We start from the raw sequence: 20,164 nt of genomic DNA on the forward strand, positions 1-20,164 counted from the left end.
TTATCCGATCCAATAAAAAATAGTACTAACAGTCTCTCATAAATTGATTACTAAAATTTAAGTGTGATTTACTAATATTTGACAATTTCACTTAATGAGACACATAAATTTTAATTAATCCATAAATAAGTGTATTAAAGTAAGTGGGGCTACCACTCTCCTTTTTTAATACTCTAAGGCCTAAGAGTGAGATAAATAACAATATACACACTTTATTTTCTTTTCCATTTCATTTTCACATATCTCTCATTATATTTTTTTTTCTGCATTTCCTATCACATCACAAATTATACTACTCATTTCTCTCATGCTTATAAAAAAAAAAAAAAAAACTCAATTCTCCTCTTTAGGTAAGGTGGAGGTGGAAATTGTTTGTTAACATAACAATATTCTTTCACGGAGGATAATAAATTAATAATGCAGTTTAATCATCAGAAAATATGAATAGTAACACGGGTTAATGACTAGTTAATCTAATCTTTCAATCATTCACATGTACGACAAGTCAGACATATAAAATAATAAAAACACTTGAACCTTGGACTGAGGAACACAACAACAGTCTTCTGTTTTTGTATATAAAAGGATAAGGGACCCTCACTATACTCTCTCTCACTGAAAAGAGTGAACATAATCAATGGAGAGAAGGAGTAGATGTGAGATGATGATGGTGATTCTGATGACCCTTTTGCATTTTTGGTTGGCATGTTGTGTCACTGCTTCATCATCAGGACCAAAGAATCTCAACAACATTGAGGAACAATTTAGAAGAAACCTACTTGCTAATGGCCTTGGCAGAACTCCTCCTATGGGGTATGTATTGATGAATTTCTATTCACTATCACTCAATTCATTTTCTTTTTGAGAATTGGTGCTGTTTTTGTATGTGAACTCTCAGTCTTTCTTTGCTCACCACTCACAATACTTCTCATCAATGATTGTGTGATTATTGTTGAGAAGTCTTTGACCATAAGTTTTTATATATAAAGGGTGATCAAACCTAACTTTTGAGTAGAGTTAGGTATGATCCAAATTCCATGAGTTATACAGTAAAAACTCTCTTTTTTCTTCTGCTTGCATGTTTCTTAGGACCACCCTAACTTGACATAGTAACAGTTAACCATTGTTTATTCCTGATTATTTTGAAATTTATGAACCAAGAGAGTAATTGAGATACTGATTTGCTTTTAATGAAATTTTGTTTGCATGCAGGTGGAACAGTTGGAATCACTTTAACTGTCAAATTAATGAGAAAATCATCAGAGAAACTGGTATTTGTCATCTTTAAATTTGTTTATGTTATGTGAATTTTGTATATATGATGATGAATTTATGAATTTATATAGCATTTGACTTTTATTGTTAGTTATTGGCAAAGATCCTTCCACTTGATCAAGAATTCACTTTGATTGTAACTGTTCTGCATTGATTTACAGCTGATGCCCTTATTTCTACTGGTCTTTCCAAGCTTGGATACAACTATGTCAACATAGGTACATGAAAACACTTGTTTTTTTTATGTCTCTTACTTTTGTCACATTTTTATATACTTTGCTAAGTGTAATAGCCACAACCTTCTAACCTTCACTTACAATTTTTCAATTGGTGCAGATGATTGTTGGGCTGAATTGAATCGCGATCATAAGGTATATGTCATGTTGTTTTTACGCAAATGTTAGAAGTTACGAGACGAATTTTCATCTCCACTTCTAATTGGTTAATGTTCCTTTTTTTTTCTCTAAACATGAATGTGTATAAATACATATACATATATTATTAAAATCCACATGCCCATTCTTGTATTTCTTGCTGTGTTTTACTCATACCATTTAGCACTGCTCTTGTTTTTATATGCCTTTTGCCATTTTCTTCTTGAATAACATGAAGTTCCTGCATTTTGTTTTTTCTTCCAAACATTGTCATAGGGTAATCTGGTGCCAAAGAAATCCACATTTCCTTCTGGCATCAAAGCTCTTGCAGATTATGTTCACAGCAAGGGTCTTAAGCTTGGAATTTATTCAGATGCAGGGTACATGCCAAATACCTAAACAAATTATTCCCATTTTTTCTCTTTCAATTCCTTACAACTAAGTTTCATGTTGTTCTATTTTGCAGGTATTTCACTTGTAGCAAGAAGATGCCTGGTTCACTGGGTCACGAGTTTCAAGATGCGAAGACTTTTGCATCATGGGTACTAAACATTGTTCTTTCTTGATCTTTTTCCTTTGCATCTACATATCAGTAGCTAAAGGTATGATTATTTTGCTTGATTTACAGGGTATTGACTATTTGAAGTATGATAACTGTAACAATGATGGATCAAAACCGACTGTTAGGTAGTCAAATTGTGTTTTCTGTGATCAAATTGTATCGTTTTATATTCTACATTAATTGTTATACATGATTTTGAAAACCATGGTCTTCTCGTATACAGATACCCAGTTATGACTCGGGCTTTAATGAAGGCAGGTCGTCCAATTTTCCACTCGCTATGTGAATGGTAATTTAGTTAGTTTTATTATTTCTTTGCTCCTCCATTTTTGGTCCTTCCCCTTTAATTACACTTGCATTGTTTTATAGGGGAGACATGCACCCAGCTTTATGGGGTGCTAAAGTAGGAAATAGCTGGAGAACTACAAATGATATTAATGATTCATGGGAAAGGTATAAACTGAGTTTTGTAATTTGCTGGTACAAGTAGTTTTGAAATGCGAAGAAGTAGGGTGTGTAAACTTTGATCTGTAGCTAGCTTATAAACATAATTCTCTGGCAGCATGATTTCAAGGGCAGACATGAATGAAGTTTATGCTGATCTTGCAAGACCTGGTGGTTGGAATGGTTAGAATTTCATTAGCATAATATTCTGTGAAATACAATGAGTTTATGTTTGGATTTAATCTAATTATGATTATGATTCTCTATATACATTAAACATTCAAAATCAACAGATCCGGACATGCTTGAGGTGGGAAACGGAGGGATGACGAAAGATGAATATATTGTTCACTTCAGTTTATGGGCCATTTCCAAGGTTCTACATTCATTCTTTTGTGTTCCATGATTTATGTGACATCGTGTTTCATGGCTTCTTTTTTCTCATGAGAAGGTTTATTGTAGGCTCCTCTTCTTCTTGGTTGTGATGTTCGAAATGTGACTAAAGAGACTATGGAGATAGTCTCTAATAAGGAAGTTATTGCAGTTAACCAAGGTGATGCACAATTATGGTCATTCTATGATTTCTTATTCATTGTAACATGCTACTGATATTGATATTAATATTCATCTCCTTCCATGTTAGATCCGCTTGGTGTACAAGCTAAGAAGGTTAGGATGGAAGGTGATCTTGAGGTAAGTTGCTTTTGAAACATAACACATGATTTTGTGTGCGTTTGTGTAATCAAACTTAATTAAGCACTTATGGAAATAAACACTGATTGGATAAACACTTATTCATAGACTAATTTGATAAACTTATTGAAATAAGACAACTTATAGGTAGTGTGCTTATCAAGCTACTGCCCAAGGTAGCCCCTCCTACTTGACGACCTTCAGAGGTGGACAGCAGTCCAGCCTAAAAGCACATGCGATATGTGCGAATGAGAGGGACACATAACCCCCACGTAAATATCTGCCAATAACCCCATATCCATTAACCGATTGTTAAACTATTTAATGACCGGTTAATCGCATAGCATAACTCCAAAACAGCTAAAAGTCCAAAGGGCAGTCTTAATCCTATAAGAAGCCTAAGACCGCAAGGATTAAAGCATGTTCACTCAACACCAGACACTGGGAGCTAGACTATGTGCTTTTCACTGAGTTTAACCTCATAGTTTTGGAGAGAATAGATAGGTTATAAGCTATTTAATTAAGCTCTCTCAAACACTTACATAATCACTCATGCTATTATATAAGCTCAAATCAACAATTTCAAACTTGACTAGTGTCAAATGAATAGGAAATGATGATTGACATGTTTTTTGGACAGATTTGGGCAGGTCCTCTTTCAGGGTACAAGGTAGCTCTTGTGTTGCTTAATAGAGGCCCTCAACAACGTCAATCCATTACAGCCAACTGGGATGACATTGGCATCCCCCCAAAAAGTGCTGTTGAAGCAAGAGACCTTTGGGAGGTAGACACATTCAATTTCTTTTGTTTTGTAGGATTGAGGTTGAGGGTGGTGTTTGCTGTTCTTTTCACCACTCTTTTTATGGATACTGATGCTGTAAAGTGTCTTCTAATGCATGCAGCACAAGACACTGAAGAGACCATTTGTGGATAAGTTGACTGCCACAGTGGATTCCCATGCTTGTAAAATGTATGTGCTGAAGCCAATAGCTTGAGCTCTATAACACATTTGGAGCAGCTTTTCTTTTGTAGTTTGTGAACTTGTAGATCAGCTTCACTTCAATAAACATTCTTCATGATCCTGCTTCTAATGATCATAGAAGTTTGCTGCCTTATTTTGGGCACCACCTCAATAAAGAATGCTTTTCTCTGTTCTTAACCCTCTAGACTTCCATTTTGTGAGTGGTGTGTTATAACGTTCCATGTCATTTTACTTTGAAACATGGAAAAGAAGTTGTCTCACTTATCACAAGGGTTAAATAATCATATCTGGAGTGGTGTAATAAGATAATTTACAACAGTTATCATGATTAAATATGTTCTCTTAGGATGTACTTGTGTAATAGTTGGGGTACGTTAGACTACTCCCAAACAAAAATGGGCAAATAACTATCTTGTGGTAGATATCTAATATGCAGAAAGCTTATCAAAAAAATAATAATTCTAATATGCAGATTAGTTAAAAGAAGGAACTGAATCCTTAACTACTACAAAGATTTTAAATCACGATCGTAACGGTAATGGTTGTGGTTTTGTTACAGTTACATTATGGTCTTTCGAATTGTAGAAAATTGTGAATAAATAAAGCTGTAGCCGAAATCACGCATTTTCAAAACGTACAAAACCCTGTGGTTACGGCCAAAATTACGGTGGCATACCTTAATTTAAAACCATGTTAACAACTATCAAAAAGATGTTAAAATTTTCTGCATATTTTTTTTCAAGAATACTTATGATGGGTGGAAAATAAGATTTCTGTTTTTTTTTTTCACCTTCTGCTAAGCTGAAGGCCCATTTCTTTTTCACTTGATGGCCTTATGACAAAAAAAAAGTTTTCCCGGTTGGACAAAAGTGATGGGCGATGGCCAGACAACTTTAAGGAAACCAACCCCAAACGCAGCTTCCATTGTTCAAGATGGTAAGTGATGGGCGATGGCCAAACAACTTTAAGGAAACCAACCACAAACGCAGCTTCCTTGTATTCTCTTGTATTGTTCTCTTTTGTGGGACGCTGCTTTCAAGCCCATATCATCATCACTCTTTGACCAAAAAAAAAAGATGGTACCTCTTGGTCTCATTTTTTCGTTCTTCCAGATCTGGTCTCTGTTGCTGTTCTATCACGTGTTTTAGAGGTGTTGAGCACCTGCATGTGTTGATGATGGCCTTGTAGCAAAGATTGTTGGCAGTAGAGCCGGCAAGGTAGAAGAAGTGATATTTAAAGTTTTCAATATCAAATTTTCACTTATGTTTGCAGAAGATCCTCTTTGGGTTGAGCTTTGGACCGGCGGTCGTTCCCCCTTTGCCACTATTCTACCACCTCTAGTTGGCTCCAAACCCTAAAGGCTAGGGTTTGCTTGGCCCGGTTTTCATGGGCTCGGTGCTATGGACCAAAATTCTAGGTTGTACTTGGAAGAGTTCTCTAAATCTTGCTTAGTTCTATCTCAGTTTAGATGTTTCTAAGGAATCACGGACTTAAGTGTAAATGAACTGTCTTTGTAAGTTAGTTTGAGCTTATGACCCAACTTTCTTCATTTAATATGTACGGATAATAAGTTGTAAGTGTCGTTGGACAATCATTTGAGTATTGAATGAATTATTAACCTTGAAAAAAAAATTGAAACACAATATCTTAATCTTAATAATATATAAGGCCCATCCACCAAAGTGGGTCGTACTGTTATTTAATTTCCACATGTCACAGCTCCATTGGTTGGTTTCACCTATTTTCCACATGTCGTTAGCTGATTGGTCCAAATCCTTGCATTTTGATTGGTCGAAATCATTGAATCATTAATTAGAAATGTCAATAGCACACGGTTTTGTCTTTATTCATACATGGTTTTGTCAATATTAATGGAAAATAAGTTTGAAATTATTGTTATATTCCTTAATTTCATTAAGATACCAGCTGTTTTTACTTTTTTATTTTTCCACACGGTTAATTTTCATTCCAAATCTGTGGCCATATTGCTCCTTAATTAACCCCAAATCTGATTCATATTTTCGAAATCACTTAATTCGTGATGAATCAACTTTAAATCGTGATTTCATCCCTAAGCTCTCCATCTCTTTTAATTCGTGTTTCTTACGGCCTCTTCAGATGTTGGTCCTGTCAACCCCCCCTTTCTTCCTGTTTCATCTTCTCCAATTTGTTTACGAGCAGTTCGTGATTCGGTTTCTCGCGGCCTCATCGACTCAGGTAAATTCATCTCTGATGCAAATTATACACGTAATTTTGTGAGAGAAATCAGATCTGGCCTAAACCCCAATCTGTCGACGCTGACGATGGCCAATTTCAGACTCAGAACGATGCTCCACCAATAAGATCGTGAGATCGCAGTGCAGAACGGAGGAGGTTGAATCTGGAAAGTTCATAAGGAAATATGAGAAAACCGTAGAGCTTATCCGCAACTGCGTCGGAAGGTTAGGATTCGTAATAACCTTCTTCTATTTCATTCATTTTCACCCTGCAAACTCTCAATTTGTATGTCCTTTGATTGATTTAGGGTTTACCATACCAATTAGTGTTACCCTTCAAGAATTACGGCAGAGACTTGAGGTATAGATTTTGAATGAAAAGTTTGTTCAAACACTAATTTTTCTTTTTCTTTCTATAATTACTGTGAATTTGGAAAAACATAGAGCTACGTATGAAAATGGATGGCATATCCTTTTCTTAGGCATAACCTTATAACTGCAACAATCAAGCATTTCACTTTCAGGCTAACGTTTTAGCCACTGTTTATGCCTTTTATTAACTTTTAGAAGAATCAGTTAAATTTATGTTTAAGATGAAATCAAATCACTAAATTATATATTTGATCCCAATATAATATATAGATGATTTAAACTGATTGATTATTTCTATTGTCTTAGGACTTAGGAGCAAAGCTCCAACTGTGGAAGTGATGCTCAAGAATTTGACTATTGAGGTTGATTCCTATGTTGTCAGCACTCAGCAGAGCTTTGCCAAACCTACCAAGCTCTGCATTGAACATTGTAGAAATACTTCTTGGTGCCTGTGGGATTAGTACTGCTACGAGAACAAAGCTCATACTTCCAAGTACGAGCATCTCTTGCTCTTTCATTTTTTTCAGTAATCTTTACACACTAGATTCAGCTAATTACTGATGCTCCTTCTCTCTTGAGTTCATTTGCTCGCTGAGATAAGAAGGAAATGCTTTAGTGATGAAATCCAAACCCTTTGTCAACTGGATTTCAGTTTCATTGACATGTTGAACTTACATGACATTGTTTATGCTTATTTTCTAATTAGTTTTTCTTTTCGTTTGTGGTTCAGATTTTTCTTCATTGTTACGAGATATATAGGCTTCATTGCACAGGTACTTTATCTTTTCTCTGCTCTCTATGTGGTTACATGATTGGAATTTTTTTATTTTATTCTGTTCATATTTTTCCTCTTTTCTCTCTTATGTGGTTATGGGTACTGCGATGGTTATCCGTAGCGACTTGATGCTCACTCACCTAGCAACAACTGATTCATGTATCAGGTACTCTTTACTCCTAAGTTGTTGGTTTATATTTTTAGTGATCTGATTTATTTACTTTCATGTGGTTTTTGGACTTAACTGAATTTGTTCTTTTTTCTTTGACCAATATCACCGTTTTCTCTATTTAACTCTTGCTTTGGATATTGGTTCTTTTGTTTGTATTTAGTTTGAAACCAGTAAATTGTGGTTTTTCATAAAGAAATTGATTACTTTATATTTCTTTAAATAAGCTTTTGTTTGTCTTGCTCAAATTTGGGTTGGGATTTGTGTGTTCCCTTAAACTTTTTTTAAGGTTTCTATCACCGATTTGTCTGCAGTAGAAAACTTAGAATTCATGGTTATGAGATATGAAAGCTTATCAATTCAAAGAGTCAAGCAAACTTAGAGTGATTATATTCTAACAACTATTATTGAAGTTGAGGTTTTCTCCCTGGAAAGATAAGGTTGGAAAGAGTGGAAATGTTGAATCAGCTCCAATCCTCAAAACTCAAGTTTCAGCTTTTTTAATTATTATTACTATGTCCCTTTTACCATTCCATGATTTCCAACCTTGAAAAATTTCAATCTTTGCAGTTTACTGAATTTCTTATGTTCATTATTGAGTGCTACTCGATCGGTGATTCATCCTCCCGAGAAATTGAGTATCATAGTGCCACTGTAAGGGACTGTTTTATCTCTTTCTCCCTTTTGCACATGTTGTAAACTATTGCTTATTTGCTATTTGTTTCTCCTAAGGCTTTTACGAAAGGGATGATTGAAATATCGTATTGAGTGAGTGGAATGGTGAAAATTTAATTAATTAGAGTGTCTTTTGTTTATGAACAACACACCTATTAGCAAACTTTGCAATACTACAAGTCTTATTAATTATCATATCTTCAGTTTCTCTTTAAATGCTTTTGTGAATCTGTTTTATTATTTATAAATTTAAATTCTCCTTAATCCAAAAGGATTGAGATCATCAACAGTTCTGACACACAATAGCACCATTTTCCACCTTAGATTCCATTGCATTCTTACCTTCAGCCTTCATATAAGATGCCAGCTAGCAGCATCCTTTTCCTTGAACTGATAACACTAGCTCTCATCAAATTACATGGTATAATAAACCTCAATGGAAATTGGGTATTTGTGATCTTTATCTATGGATTGCGATTTTAGGCAGAATAAGAAATTAAACCCAGGGGCAGAATTTAAGAACATTTCAGACATGATTGGAGCTAAATGGAAGATGATTATATCGTAAGAGAAAAATTCTTAACATAATATGAAACCTTCTTTTCTTGCATGTTACAAGTGACTGAAAATATCATTATTGTGTTTGGGTGAATGAATTTGTAAATGGAGTGATGATTTTGTAGTTTTGAGGATTTTTCATTGTAGAATCCAAAGAAGACATCGTGGGTTGGAAATGGAGAGAAGAGTAAAGGCAGAATGAGAAAGGAGTAAAGGTAAAGCCCGCAACATAAGCCAAGTTTATTATAATTTATTTTTCACTTTGGTAAGTTAGTTAAACTTATTAAACCGAGTTGGAAGGCTTAGACAAACTTCTTCCATTCAGATGTTTCTTAACATGTTTTGTTGTATCTCCATATGGATTCATTGGAATGGATCCTAAATCTCACTCTCCCAAAGAGATGAATCTAATAATGAAACTATAGGATTATTAATTTCACTCTGAAGAAATGTTTCTTTTTCACATTTAACCATCAGCTGACAAATGTAGGATTCCATTTCCATATATTATATGGAGTCACTTCACAAATTAAAGAGTTAATGTGTTATCAGTTCTGTAGAGTTTTATTAACAAAATTAGCTTATAGACTCCCTGTTGAAATACCTTTTTTGCGTTATAGTTCCATTAAACAATACTGATTTTGTTGTTTTTTATTCGACCAGGATTGCCTTCCACCAAACCAACCAACAAGGTGCCTGAACATATTGCAAGATTTTGAAAAGTGACAACTCGGATAAAATGGCAGTGTCTAAGCTCATGTCTATGTTTTAATATATTCATTAAGTTAGTCTTATTGATGGTTGTATGTTGTGCCATCCTTACTAAGGTCTTTTTGCTTAGTGAAGTTCAAGCTTTTTATTCATATTTGTTTTCTTTAGATCTTTTAGTTGTCTCTGGTATTAGAACAAGATCTTTTCATGGAACTATCGAGTAATGATTGTGAGAGATTTCTAGGTTCTAACAATTTTTTTTTATATCTATTAGCATTAATATTCCCTCATAATTAAGTTTTTGAAAGAGCGCAATAACGTAATGTGATTCATATAACTGCCCTCCTTCCTCATTTAGTGGGATAAAGCTTTTATTGTTATTGTTGTCTTAGTTATTAACATGAAATTGACTTATAACAAGGTTGTAGTATTAGATAGTGCTTCATCTGCAATTACAGTTGTGATTCTTTAGTCTCCCAATATTCTTCAACTTTATGATTAAGAATTTCCATATTAGTCAATATATGTCAAACAGACACACTGAAGTTGACAATTTATATCATATCATGGATTCTCAAGGTATTGTCTCTCATCCTTGCTAAGAGTAAAAATGAAGGGTCTTGTGATAAAAAAGGACAAAACATAATTAGAAGAGCAATTGGGCAAGAAGTGCCTCACACAAGTAATAGTTGCCAATCAGTTTTTTGTTACCTATTTACCATGCATTGATACCTCGTGCCTCTTGGTAAAGATTTTAAATTTTAATTATTTTGAAATTAAGCATTAAAATACTTCACTTTAGAGTAATAAATATTTGGCTAAAATTTATTTTTCTTATTTATAAAAAAAATGAGTAATAATCATTTCTTTACCAAAAAAACAGTAATACATATTTTGCTTATTTTTTTATTTTTTTTAGGTAACATGGAGGGGCAAGCCCTACATATTTTGCTTATTATTTAAGAGTTTAATGGATATATACAATCAGTATAAATAGTTTATACTAAATTATTAACATCCAATCAATATATGTTGTAGTTAATTTTTTAAAATGTTTCTATTCTAAATAAATGTTATCAAATATAACTTTTGTTTTAAAAATATATATATAACTTTCTCACAAAACTTTATTATTATATTATTTCTATATTGATCAGCTATTTTACTCTTTCATCTGTTATATCATTTAGGTTTTCATTTTAGAAAATATATTTATCTTAGGAATATTTTTGCCTATAAAAAAAACTTAGTTTTAGCATAAATATTATTAAAAAATCAAATATATATTTTACTCAAAAACCTCGTGTATTGCACGGGCTACTGAATCTATTTCTTCTCTAAACCTACCTTTTGTTACAATGTTTAAGCAATTTACTCTTTTATCTGAAATGAAGCCTGTGAAGGTGGACTGGAGAGTCAGAGCCAGAGTCATCAGGAAGTGGAACGATTTAGATATCAATGACCACACCAAATTTACAACCATTGTGATGATACTACTTGATGAGAAGGTATCTTTCGTTAAGTTTATACAATTTATATGCGTCACTTAAAGATCTAGAGGACTAATTGTGCTTAATGTTGCTTCTCGTGGCATAGCATCATTACTCTTGCCTGGAGGTAGAACCACTCATTCTAAATTTTGCATTCCATTAGATGCTACAAAGACCTCAACATGTAATATAAAGCAGGAAGTCTACGAGCAAAGCTTCTGCTTGAAACAAACCTTATTATATGGGATGAAGCTCCAATGTTGAAAAAGTTTTGTTCCGAAGCTCTAGACGTTACACTCCGAGATTTAATGAGGTTGAAAAATGAATACAACGTATATAAACCTTTTGGAGGAGAAGTAGTAATACTTGGAGGTGATTTTAGACAAATACTACCTGTAATAACTAGAGGAAGCTACTCTAAACTATTCGTCATTGTGGAAGCATTGCAAAATTATGAAATTGTCTAAGAACATGTGCCTAACGACAGCTAAGACGATTGATGAAGAAAAATAAATCAAAGAGTTTGCAGATTGGATTCTTAAAATCAAAGAGTTATAAATGGTGATCATCCTAATTCCGTAGCAAGAGAGTATAACTTTCAAATCCCGCCAGATCTGCACATCCCAATTAGTCCTGACCCATGAATGAAATTGATTAAATATACATATCCTGACCTTCCGCACATAATGAAAGACCTGCAATTCTAAGGGCCGGTAAAATGTAGTAACATACCAGTATAGATTGGCTTAAAGAAGTAACAATAAAATGAGGGCTCATTTGAGTGGTTGAGAAGCGGAAAGGTTGATTGTCAGCGTTTAGTTTGTGTTTTTCGCTGTGGAATTCATATATGTAACTTTTATACAAAGAGCTGTTATTTTGTTCATGGTGATAGCAATTTTTCAGGTTTCATATGCAACTGTAGAATACCATGTGAATTGGAGCCGGCTAGATGTGAAGTTGTGCAGATGAAGGAAATGGTAGAGAAAAAGCGAGGTTTTCAAGAAATCCATGATATATGGGGGCTTTCATCTTCTGGAACTATGATATCCATAGCCATCTCTTTCTCTCTTCTTTCTTTACCAGGTAAATCTCCTTCTTTTCTTCTACATGAGATATATTTGTTATATTTTAATCTAACTTCTTGGACATGTCTTGAAAGTAGAAAATTAGAATGCTTTATATCATTCACTATCTTATTCCCTATTTAAATGATTTTTTTCTGCAGGATAAGCATGTCCACCTTCAGTAGGAGTTGCTCCTGATGGTGATTTTGGGGCATGGACCTAGAAGCATTTCAGTTCCATGTTTGCTCTAAAAGGGATTTGTTATGAATTATTTCTCAGTTCCAAGTTTCAAATATATTTGGGATTAAACCTATATAAAATATGAAAAATTTATGCTGGGGATTATAATATATATATATATATTAATATTAGTCTATGTTTATTTTATGATTAAATTACAAAGTAAAGAGCTCAAAAGGGGAGGAACATAAGACAAATAGTGAAAGTACAATACTTTCGTGAAAACATTGATATATATATATATATATATATATATATATAATTTTAATTATTTGTTTAAATTATAAATTCAAAAACTCACATAGAGGAATATTTTACATGAAAATAATACAATGTTAAAAGTAATTTAGAAATAATTTTTAATATTTTTTAAAAATTAAATTATTATATATACACACATATATATATATATATATACATGAACATATGTCGTGCGAAGAGAAGATTCTTCAGCATTCATGCATATACATAATCTATATTTATTTATGTTTAAATTATAGTGTTAAAAACTCCCATGAAAAAAAATATTGTGCATAAAAACACTTTCATGTAAATTCTAATAGAGAAATAAGTATTAATCACTACTTTTGTTTTTGAAAGAAAAGATGAATATATTATTAATGAGAAAAAAAACATAACATGAGAAATATAAAATTATAATCTACTTTCATTTGTTACAAATTACAGGGTAAAAACTTTCACGGGGAAAAATATTTTTCCATGGAAATACTTTCTGGTATATTTCTCATAAGACGCATATCATTTTCGATTGCAGTATGCTTTGTGAGGACCGTAAACAAAAATCAAGCATAAACACTATCTCAGATTGGGCTCTTCCTTCCGAGACCCGTCTTCACTCATGGTCAGATATATGTAGCTCTCTCTAGAGTACGCTCAAGAAATCGTCTTAAACTTTGTATACTGGATGAGTCGGACAAACAACATATCAGTACTTTAAATGTAGCGTTTAAGAAATTTTGGAAATGTTTGATGTATACAACACAATTTCATTTATTTTTTTCATTTTTTCTCTTCATATATTATTACACGATCGACTCATACACGATTGACTTATTTATAATTTAAAAATTACAAATTACAAATATATATATGAACACTAATTTATTTATTAAAAAATTTTAAAATAAAATTCCGTGCAACGCACGGGTTATTGCACTTGTTATTAAATAGAGATATATGATTAAATAAGTGTTTGTAAAAAATAATAAATTCTCAATAACTTTTGGAGGTAAAATTATGCCATACTCGAATTCTAATGCACTATTCTAAGAAATCTTCCTGTGATTTATCTTCATATATCTTCACAATAATTCAACAATCTTCTATTCTTCTCACAGCATTAATTTCAACCTTTTCCACTCCTTACCTCCTTGGCTAATATAATAATGCTGAGGTGTTCTGCATGTTCACACTCACACACACACACCTGTGAAACACAGTTAGATTAGATGATGTCAAATCAATCCCCTTAAACTCTTCAATCAATTACAGATGGGGTAGAAGAGTCTCATGTTGTGTTCAAACTTTTTAAACAAGTAATTTTATTAGATGATTTTGGATTTCAAATGATTGAATTAAACTTGTGCTGTTATATATAGTTTGATATAAAAAGGATTATTAGCTCAGAAACAGCAAGTGATGCAGTGACAGGAAAACGCGTTTTTAAGAACGTACATACATACATAAGACGCGTGCGGTGCTAGCTAGTGCTGCCCATTAGTTTTGTGATCAGATTCTTTCATCCCCGCAAAACTGATCTGTCATCCCATCATCAGATATCAGATATTCAATTCAATTGGTCCCCAAAGTAGATATATACACTTTAAATTCCCATTAAAATGAACATGATATAGAATTATGTAAGATAAATTAGCCACATTAATTCTTATTATTTCATTTCTCAAACTGTGTTTTTTCCTTTGACGAGTGTAAACTTGTTTTAAAAACTGTCAATCATGTTTTTGGTGTTTTTTTTTATGATTCAAACTTGTGTTTATATCTTTACAAAAATTTAACTTGTCTATTACTATAACAACACTTTTTTTAAAGAATAGGAACACTTCTTAATAAACTGTTTTTTTTAAGTAATTCATTTTTTTTTCAATTATAAATTGGATAAAACTTAGGTGTTTTTGTTTAGGTATTTCTCATGCTATTGTCCAATAAAAAACTTAACCACTCACTTTATTAATTTTTTTTTTTCTTTTTAATATATTTTTCTTTTACTCATGTGTCATTGTAAAAACGGCATGTATATAGCTGCATCTATGTTTTTTTTGTCCTTAAATTCTACATATTCATTGATTTTTGGATAAATTAATAATTTGATAATTACTTTTTAAACATTAATAAATAATGAAAAGAGGACAAAATGTTGAATAAAAATCATTTCAAATAAATATTTTATCTCAAAAATAATATCATAGGAACCTTATTATACAAAGAACAATACCTTCATTAATTAGTGCATACAATTTGATTGCCCGCAGCAGCAGCATGGTCATTTCATTTGCAAGTGACCCCTTCAACTAAGATTAACAGACAACTAAATCCACTATTAATTATCTTAATCATCGTTTAGTTTGAAAAAGTATTGGCAAAAGTCAAAATTGCAGAAATGGACAAACAACAGCAAGAAACAGCCTGCTATAGAGATTCTTTTACAAGTTAAAAATTCAACAACATAACAACTACAGGCGAAAAACTCCGAAAAACTTTATTAAACTAAGATTATTTTTAAACCTTAATCAATCATATCCCAACACACTTCAAATAGAGTATATTTATTGAAAGGTGAAATTATTGAAAGGTGAAATCATAAGTAAGTTGATAAAGGAACTTGTTCAAATTCTAAAAAAATATTTATATAGAAGAATATGTAATTCTTTCCTAAACTCTTTAAACTTTTAAATTAAATGTTCAATTTTATGCTCCGCACTCTATAGAAAACTTTTAAATTTCTCCCCATTCAGTTACACCATTATAACAGTCGATAAAAACATTTGATGGTAATTTTTTTAATTTAATTTGTATGCATGGACGATATAAAGAGTTATACACATGTATCTAATATGAGTATATAGCTCAGTTAGCTAGCAACGCATGTTAAGTTTGTGGGAAAAACTCTCGGGTTCGATCTTCATATAATATACTTTGGGGGAGAGATTATGAATCATAACTGTGACTAAATTCTGAATCCGACGGCTTCCTGACCGGACACCGAATGTTTATAAAAAAAAAAATTGCAGACATGTATTTAATCATGTCACTCACTTCTAGTTAGATGAATATGTAAAACTCTTTTACCGTACATACTAATTAAACTCATTTTTCTTTGGTGTCTAATGTTATTGAAAATAATCAAAATATAAAATCGTCTGAAAAATACAGTACTTTTTTATTCTGACAGCTAAGCTGTGATATTTAATAACATGTTTTCTGTTTCTGGCATTTTCTCACTTCATCTTCCTCTCTCTCTCTCTCTCTGGTCTCTTCCCAGCTGCTACAACTAGCAACTCCAATCAACCCTACATACGCGGGATCGTTCCTGTTTGACTCACCGAGTTGCCCTTCAACGCTGCTCCTTCTCATGGCTTAAGGTAAACAAACCCTCCTCTCTTGTTCCACAATTTGTCTTCCTTGAGTTCTCTCAATTCACACACACCATCTTCATTCTTGACCCTGATTATAGTTTATACCTCACCTTTCATTGTTGAACCTGCTGTTAGCTCTAAATCTAGCTCATCAATTTTTTTCCCTTATTTGATTTTGCTAATTCTGAACAATTGTGTCCAAGTTGATCATCACCACCTAGATAACCCCACTTTCTGTTTCTGATCTGGGTGCTTTAAGAATCAGATCTTTGAATCAAAGTTAAGGTCTTTTCTTGTTTTCCAATTCAGGGTGTGTTTGATTGCCAATCCTGTACCAGAACTGTTTGAAATTGCAAGCAAACCAGTGGATTTGGATTTTGGATTTTTGGTTGGTGCCATGATGGGGAAAATGAATCAGTATTGTGTTGGTGTTCCATTGTTTCTGTGTTTGGTGTTAGCTGTTGAACTTGTCCTAGCAGCAGATTTTAAGCCTACAGATAAAATCCTGTTGAATTGTGGAGGTCCTCCTGATAGTTCTGATACTGATGGCCGTGATTGGACCACTGATAAGGGTTCCAAATTTGGTGCCCTTGGTGGGAATTCCACCACATCATCGGCAGCGACTCAAGACCCTGCTGTCCCCCAGGTTCCTTTCATGACGGCGCGCGTGTTTTTTGCGCCGTATACCTACAGTTTTCCGGTGGCCTCGGGTAGGAAGTTCCTCAGGCTGTACTTTTACTCTGCTTCCTATTCGGGCCTCAATGCATCGGATGCCCTTTTCGGTGTGGAGGCGCAATCCTATACCCTGCTTAGGAACTTCAGCGTTTCTCAGAACACCTTGGCTTTGAATTATGCTTACATTGTGAAGGAATACTCCATCAATGTTGAAGGGGGGACCTTGAATGTGACATTTAGGCCATCTACCAATGCCTCCAATGCCTATGCGTTTGTTAACGGAATTGAGGTTGTGTCCATGCCTGATATTTACTCTTCTACGGATGGAACTACAATGATCGTGGGTACGGATTCAGCTGTCACCATTGACAACAGCACTGTTCTTGAGAATCTTTATAGGTTGAATGTAGGTGGGAATGATATCTCACCCTCCCATGATACCGGCATGTTTAGGTCATGGTCTGATGATATGCCCTACATCTATGGTGCTGGATTGGGAGTTACTGAGCCTGCTGATCCAGAAGTGAAGCTTGAGTATCCTCCGGACACACCGACTTATATTGCCCCGGCTGATGTCTACACCACAGCTAGATCAATGGGCCCGGATGCCAGCATCAACAAGAATTACAACTTAACTTGGATTTTCTCCATTGATTCTGGGTTTTCCTATCTTGTGAGACTTCATTTCTGTGAGGGCTCAACAAATATCACCCTGATTAATCAAAGAGTATTTGATATATTCCTCAAAAATGAAACTGCTCAGGCGGAGGCTGATGTGATTGCCTGGGCAAACTTGTATGACCTTTCACATTCAAATGGGGTCCCAGTTCATAGAGATTTTGTTGTATTTGTTCCCAACGGGGAACCACGGCAGGACTTGTGGCTTGCGCTGCATCCAGATACATCTTCGAAGCCCCAATATTATAATGCAATCTTGAATGGAGTGGAGATATTCAAAATTAATGATACTACAGGCAATCTGGCAGGGACAAATCCTATTCCTCCTCCGCTGCAAGAAAAAATTGATCCATCATTGGCTAGGGCATCTAGCCATGGTAAATCAAGCAGTCATGCGGGAATAATTGCTGGGTGTGCTGTTGGAGGAGTTGTTTTATTGCTTGTGATTGGGCTATTTGCTTTTGCTGCATCCCGTCGCCGCAGGCATGGAAAAGATTCTAGTGCAAGTGAAGGGCCATCTGGCTGGCTTCCACTCTCGCTTTATGGTAATTCACACTCTGCAGCTTCTGCCAAGACCAACACAACAGGAAGTTATGCATCCTCTCTCCCATCAAACCTCTGCCGTCATTTCTCATTTGCTGAAATCAAGTCTGCCACGAAAAACTTTGATGAGGCTTTGCTTCTTGGTGTTGGAGGATTTGGTAAGGTTTATTATGGAGAAGTTGATGGTGGAACGAAAGTTGCAATTAAACGAGGGAATCCACTCTCTGAGCAGGGGGTGCATGAGTTCCAGACTGAGATTGAAATGCTTTCTAAACTCCGTCATCGCCACCTAGTTTCACTCATTGGATACTGTGAAGAAAACACTGAAATGATCCTTGTCTATGATCATATGGCCTATGGAACACTCAGGGAGCACCTTTACAAGACACAGAAACCTCCACTACCATGGAAGCAAAGGCTTGAGATATGCATTGGAGCTGCTCGGGGTTTACACTATCTACATACCGGTGCCAAATACACTATCATCCACCGAGATGTGAAGACCACAAACATTCTACTAGATGAGAAGTGGGTGGCTAAGGTTTCTGATTTTGGATTGTCTAAAACAGGTCCTACATTGGATAATACTCACGTAAGTACTGTAGTAAAGGGTAGTTTCGGGTACCTGGATCCGGAATACTTCAGGAGGCAGCAACTCACCGACAAATCTGATGTGTACTCATTCGGTGTGGTTCTGTTTGAGATCTTGTGCGCTCGCCCGGCTTTGAACCCGTCCCTTGCTAAGGAGCAAGTGAGTCTTGCTGAGTGGGCTTCTCATTGCTACAACAAAGGCATTCTTGACCAAATACTTGATCCTTATCTGAAGGGCAAGATAGCTCCGGAATGCTTTAAGAAGTTTGCTGAGACCGCAATGAAGTGTGTGTCTGACCAGGGCATTGAGAGGCCGTCCATGGGTGATGTCTTGTGGAACCTCGAATTCGCTTTGCAGCTTCAAGAAAGCGCAGAAGAGAGCGGCAACGGGTTTGGTGGAATTCACGGTGAAGATGAGCCATTGTTTGCAGATTCTAAGGGAAAGAAGGATCCTGATGCAATGCCTGGCTATGATGGTAATGTGACTGACTCCAAAAGCAGTGGCATGTCTATGAGCATTGGAGGTAGAAGCTTGGCTAGTGAAGACTCTGATGGGTTAACACCAAGTGCTGTGTTCTCTCAGATCATGAATCCAAAGGGGCGTTAAGATCATCAAGTAAGATATAAGAATTCCACGATCAATCACTCAAGTTGGGTAGTGCAATCTACCTTCAGCAAATCCAAACTTTACTTGTTATTGATTTTCTTAAGATTATTATTCCTTTCTCTTCTTGTTTTTGATTTATTATGATTATATAAGTTGTAATTTGTGGACATAAAAGATTTAAGAGCTAATGTATTATTGTACTGAGGTTGTTGTGATCCGAATTTTAGGAAAACCCTCCTTTTCTCCAGGATTTATTAGATGCGCAAAACCAAGGTTACTTGTGTCACTCTCTATTTAAGAACCTGACTTTGTTTGTGTTATAAGATAGTCTACAAATAATCAACATGCTCAGAACATAAGGTTGCCTACGGATTCTGTTGATTTCGTTGAAGATGTTGCTCACTCTTTGTTTGTAACTGTTTTTTGTTGAAGTCAAAATCTTGGTGGACTAAAGCTACTTCTCTCAGTTTCTGCAAGTGTAGAATCGATTTTATCAATGTAACACGAAACCAAACATGCACTTAGCAGCTTCTGTGTTGAATGTAATTTTAGACTGGACGCAAGTAATTCAAGAATTCAGTCATGCTATAAATTTGTAACTTCGCTCAAATTTATCATCTTTGGCTTTACACTCACATTATATAGTTACTAGTTTCAAAAACTAAAATGCATTATTTTTTTCACTCTTTTTACTCCATGTCCTTGTGCCATGATTGATCTTACTTTGAATTAAATATAAAACAAAATTTATTCTTTTTGTTCAATCATCTTCTAATTTCAGGATCAAAAGCTTCTTGTAGAGTTTATATAAAGACATTTCTGTGTCTTGTTCCTATATGAATTTCTTTTTTCTTAC

The 20,164-nt window shown here is 34.4% G+C and overlaps 2 protein-coding genes and 1 long non-coding RNA gene across 4 annotated transcripts; all 3 read left to right on the forward strand.

Moving 5' to 3' along the window:
* Nucleotides 1-583: 583 nt before the first annotated feature.
* LOC130728098 (alpha-galactosidase 1) lies at nt 584-4,507 on the forward strand. Its single transcript, XM_057579438.1, has 15 exons — nt 584-813; nt 1,213-1,271; nt 1,437-1,493; nt 1,612-1,646; nt 1,926-2,029; nt 2,116-2,191; nt 2,278-2,336; nt 2,435-2,500; nt 2,581-2,664; nt 2,774-2,838; nt 2,949-3,031; nt 3,118-3,208; nt 3,299-3,348; nt 3,989-4,132; nt 4,251-4,507. The coding sequence occupies exons 1-15, from the start codon at nt 638-640 to the stop codon at nt 4,341-4,343; spliced, it is 1,242 nt and encodes a 413-aa protein (XP_057435421.1). The 5' UTR covers nt 584-637; the 3' UTR covers nt 4,344-4,507.
* Nucleotides 4,508-6,038: 1,531 nt separating this feature from the next.
* Nucleotides 6,039-9,786, forward strand: LOC130728099 (uncharacterized). 2 transcript variants are annotated; one of them, XR_009015574.1, is made up of 8 exons: nt 6,039-6,771; nt 6,855-6,907; nt 7,225-7,411; nt 7,649-7,691; nt 7,815-7,859; nt 8,433-8,516; nt 9,243-9,310; nt 9,759-9,786. It is a non-coding gene; the product is annotated as an uncharacterized LOC130728099 (long non-coding RNA). The 2 variants fall into 2 exon arrangements; XR_009015575.1 differs by lacking the exon at nt 6,855-6,907 and having other exon boundaries at nt 6,041-6,771; nt 9,759-9,785.
* A 6,278-nt stretch (nt 9,787-16,064) lies between these two features.
* LOC130728097 (receptor-like protein kinase FERONIA) lies at nt 16,065-19,594 on the forward strand. Its single transcript, XM_057579437.1, has 2 exons — nt 16,065-16,220; nt 16,524-19,594. The coding sequence occupies exon 2, from the start codon at nt 16,612-16,614 to the stop codon at nt 19,306-19,308; it is 2,697 nt and encodes an 898-aa protein (XP_057435420.1). The 5' UTR covers nt 16,065-16,220; nt 16,524-16,611; the 3' UTR covers nt 19,309-19,594.
* The last annotated feature ends 570 nt before the right edge of the window (nt 19,595-20,164 follow it).

The sequence above is a fragment of the Lotus japonicus genome, chromosome 1 (genome assembly GCF_012489685.1).
Source record: "Lotus japonicus ecotype B-129 chromosome 1, LjGifu_v1.2".
NCBI lineage: Eukaryota > Viridiplantae > Streptophyta > Magnoliopsida > Fabales > Fabaceae > Lotus > Lotus japonicus.